Source organism: Chiloscyllium plagiosum, chromosome 4 (assembly GCF_004010195.1).
Source record: "Chiloscyllium plagiosum isolate BGI_BamShark_2017 chromosome 4, ASM401019v2, whole genome shotgun sequence".
Taxonomy (NCBI): domain Eukaryota; kingdom Metazoa; phylum Chordata; class Chondrichthyes; order Orectolobiformes; family Hemiscylliidae; genus Chiloscyllium; species Chiloscyllium plagiosum.
The window spans coordinates 126019755-126022295 of record NC_057713.1 but is presented as its reverse complement, the minus strand read 5'-3'; the positions used below and the strand labels follow the sequence as shown (position 1 = coordinate 126022295).

The window sequence follows — 2541 nt, the reverse complement described above, 5'->3', positions numbered from 1 at the left end:
AACTTTTGAAATCGGATTTCACAGCCATCCTCAGAGGACCACTCTCGAGCTTTGGCTTATTTCTAGAAATTTCCATTCGAACGTGGTTTAGGTAACCTTGTTTCGTGCACTTCTACCCAATCCCTCCCTCGTTCAAAATTGCGAATAACAGCTTGCGCCGTTTTCAAATTGCCTGCATTTAAAACATCGCCTGCAATCTCTGCAGGAACAGGGAAAAAAAAATGACGGTGCACAGAGTGACACACGGTTCACACTTTTTACTGCTCTCCGACCGGGTTTCCAAATTACACACACACACATGCGGTTTGCAAAACTAAAGCTCAGTGATGAGGATTCTGGCGAGTGAGAGGGGCGACAATGAACGCATTGGGTGATTCAGGGACCACGAAGAGTTAAAGAGACACCATCATCAGAGAGCGGGAGTTTGCCTTCCTGAAACGTTCCGCCGATTATAAAAGCCCAGGGACGGTCCAGCAGAAAGCCCCCTCTCTCACAAGGTCCCTATCACGCCCCATCCCACATCACTGACGGCCTTACCTCACCCCGATCGCAAAATACCTCACAAGACTCCTTCCAGACGGACTTTGAAATTTGGAAGGACATTTTGCCAGTGTCTGGCTGCACGCAAGAGGTGAGCTAAATTTATCCTTACACTAAATAACATCAAAGTAAGAAATCCGAGGGAAAATCGTCTTTATAGAAATTTGCATTGGCCAGTAAAGGCATATGCGATTTATTTTTTAAAATTAGTTGCTGAATGATTGTCTGAATGTTTCCACTAATTTGCTTTCGAGGAATAATGTCATGAATGAAGGATGTGACCCCATCTCCACTGCATTACATTCCAAGTGACTGAAACTGCGTCTTCCTGTTAAACTACCTTGCACACTTTTTTTGATTTCTTTATTCAGTCTAACATCTGATTTGCAGGGCACTGTTGTCAACCTTCGGCTGGCCATCATGAAGTCGAGTTCCACGCTGTGCCTGATCAGGTTACTCTGTGCCCTATGTGGAACAAGTGCATTTGTGTCTTCAGTGAATGTCTCCAGCGCGCTGGTTTCCTCAAACTTCAGCGGGAAAGCGTGGCCCGGGAGAAAATACCTGCCACCGGGGAGTATCCCGAAAGTCAGGCGGAGACGGTACATCTCCCCAACTGACAAATCGGTTATTCTCGACTACCACAACAAGGTTCGAAGTCAAGTCAACCCCCCTTCAGCGAATATGGAGTACATGGTGAGTTCATTGTCTCATAATTGAACACCATCCCGCACCACTGGCGTTGTTCTGTCATCAATCAGTAACTCATGAAGGCTTCACAACTGACACACGTCTATAACACCCTGAGTTTGCTTCGTTGTTCTCAGTAGCTTCACACCCCCTGCCGGGGAAACGTCTTCAAAGCACGGCAAATGCAATGGGGTTTTCTTTTTTTTACACAAAATCCACTTCTTTTAGTTTCGGGTTCCCAGGGGGAAAAAAAATCAAACCTAAAAGGGGATATGAACGATTTACTGGCGCACTGGAAATGAATTGCTGAAAGAGGTTGGTCTAAGACTGAATGTCCTTTTAATGAATTCAATAACAGGCAATTCCATGAATGCAAATAAAATGGTATTTGAATGAAAGTGCAATACTTCTACAATGCAGGAGGAACTGATTAGGTTTGCCTGTGTGACAAACACAGAGACTGTTCTGTCCAGGAGCTATCAGCCCTGCTGAGTTTCTCCAGCATTCAAGTCTGTTTCAGAGTTCCAGCATCTGCGGTATTTTATTTTACTTAGTGTCAGTGTCAGTGTATGTGCTTTTCTGTCTCTGTCTGTGTGTGGCTATGTGTCTCTCTGTCTACAGATCCTCTTTGTGTGTGTGTATACATGTCTCTCTGTGTCTTTCTATGTTCACAGGTTCTCTTTGTGCATGTGTACACATGTGCCTGTGTGTCTCTGTGTGTCTACAGGTGTCTTTGTGTGTAAGTATATGTGCCTGTGTGTCTTTGTGTGTCCACAGAAGTCTGTGAATGTGTGTGTGTATGTACATGTCTCTGTGTGTCCACAAATGCCTGTGTGTATGTACATGTGCCTGTGTGTCTTTGTGTGTCCATAGAAGCCTGTGTATGAGTGTGTGTATAGGCATGTCTCTGTGTGTCCACAGATGCCTGTGTGTGTGTACGTGTCTGTGTGTCCACAGATGCCTGTGTGTGCGTGTGTACACATGTGCCTGTGTGTCTTTGTGTGTTTACAGGTGTCTTTGTATGTGTATGTATGTACATGTGCCTGTGTGTCTTTGTGTCCACAGAAGCCTGTGTATGTGTGTGTATGTATGTCTCTGTGTGTCTTTGTGTGTCCACATGTGCCTTTGTGTGTGTGTGAATACATGTCTCTGTGTGTTGTCCACAGATGCCTCTGTGTGTGTGTGTATGTATATATACATGTCTCTGTGTGTCCACAGATGCCTCTGTGTGTGTATGTGTGTGTGTGTGTATGTACATGTGCATGTGTGTCTCTGTGTATCCACAGGTGCCTTTGTGTGTGTGTGTGTGTGTGT

At 45.1% G+C, this 2541-nt stretch overlaps 1 protein-coding gene across 1 annotated transcript in view; it reads left to right on the top strand.

Moving 5' to 3' along the window:
- Nucleotides 1–238: 238 nt before the first annotated feature.
- The window catches only part of LOC122549601 (peptidase inhibitor 15-like), a 35359-nt gene continuing 33056 nt past the window's right edge, over nt 239–2541 (top strand). The window contains exons 1-2 of the mRNA XM_043689428.1: nt 239–631; nt 931–1233. Coding sequence (XP_043545363.1) covers nt 961–1233 — 273 coding nt within the window. The 5' untranslated portion in view covers nt 239–631; nt 931–960. The remainder of the gene's footprint in view (nt 632–930; nt 1234–2541) is intronic.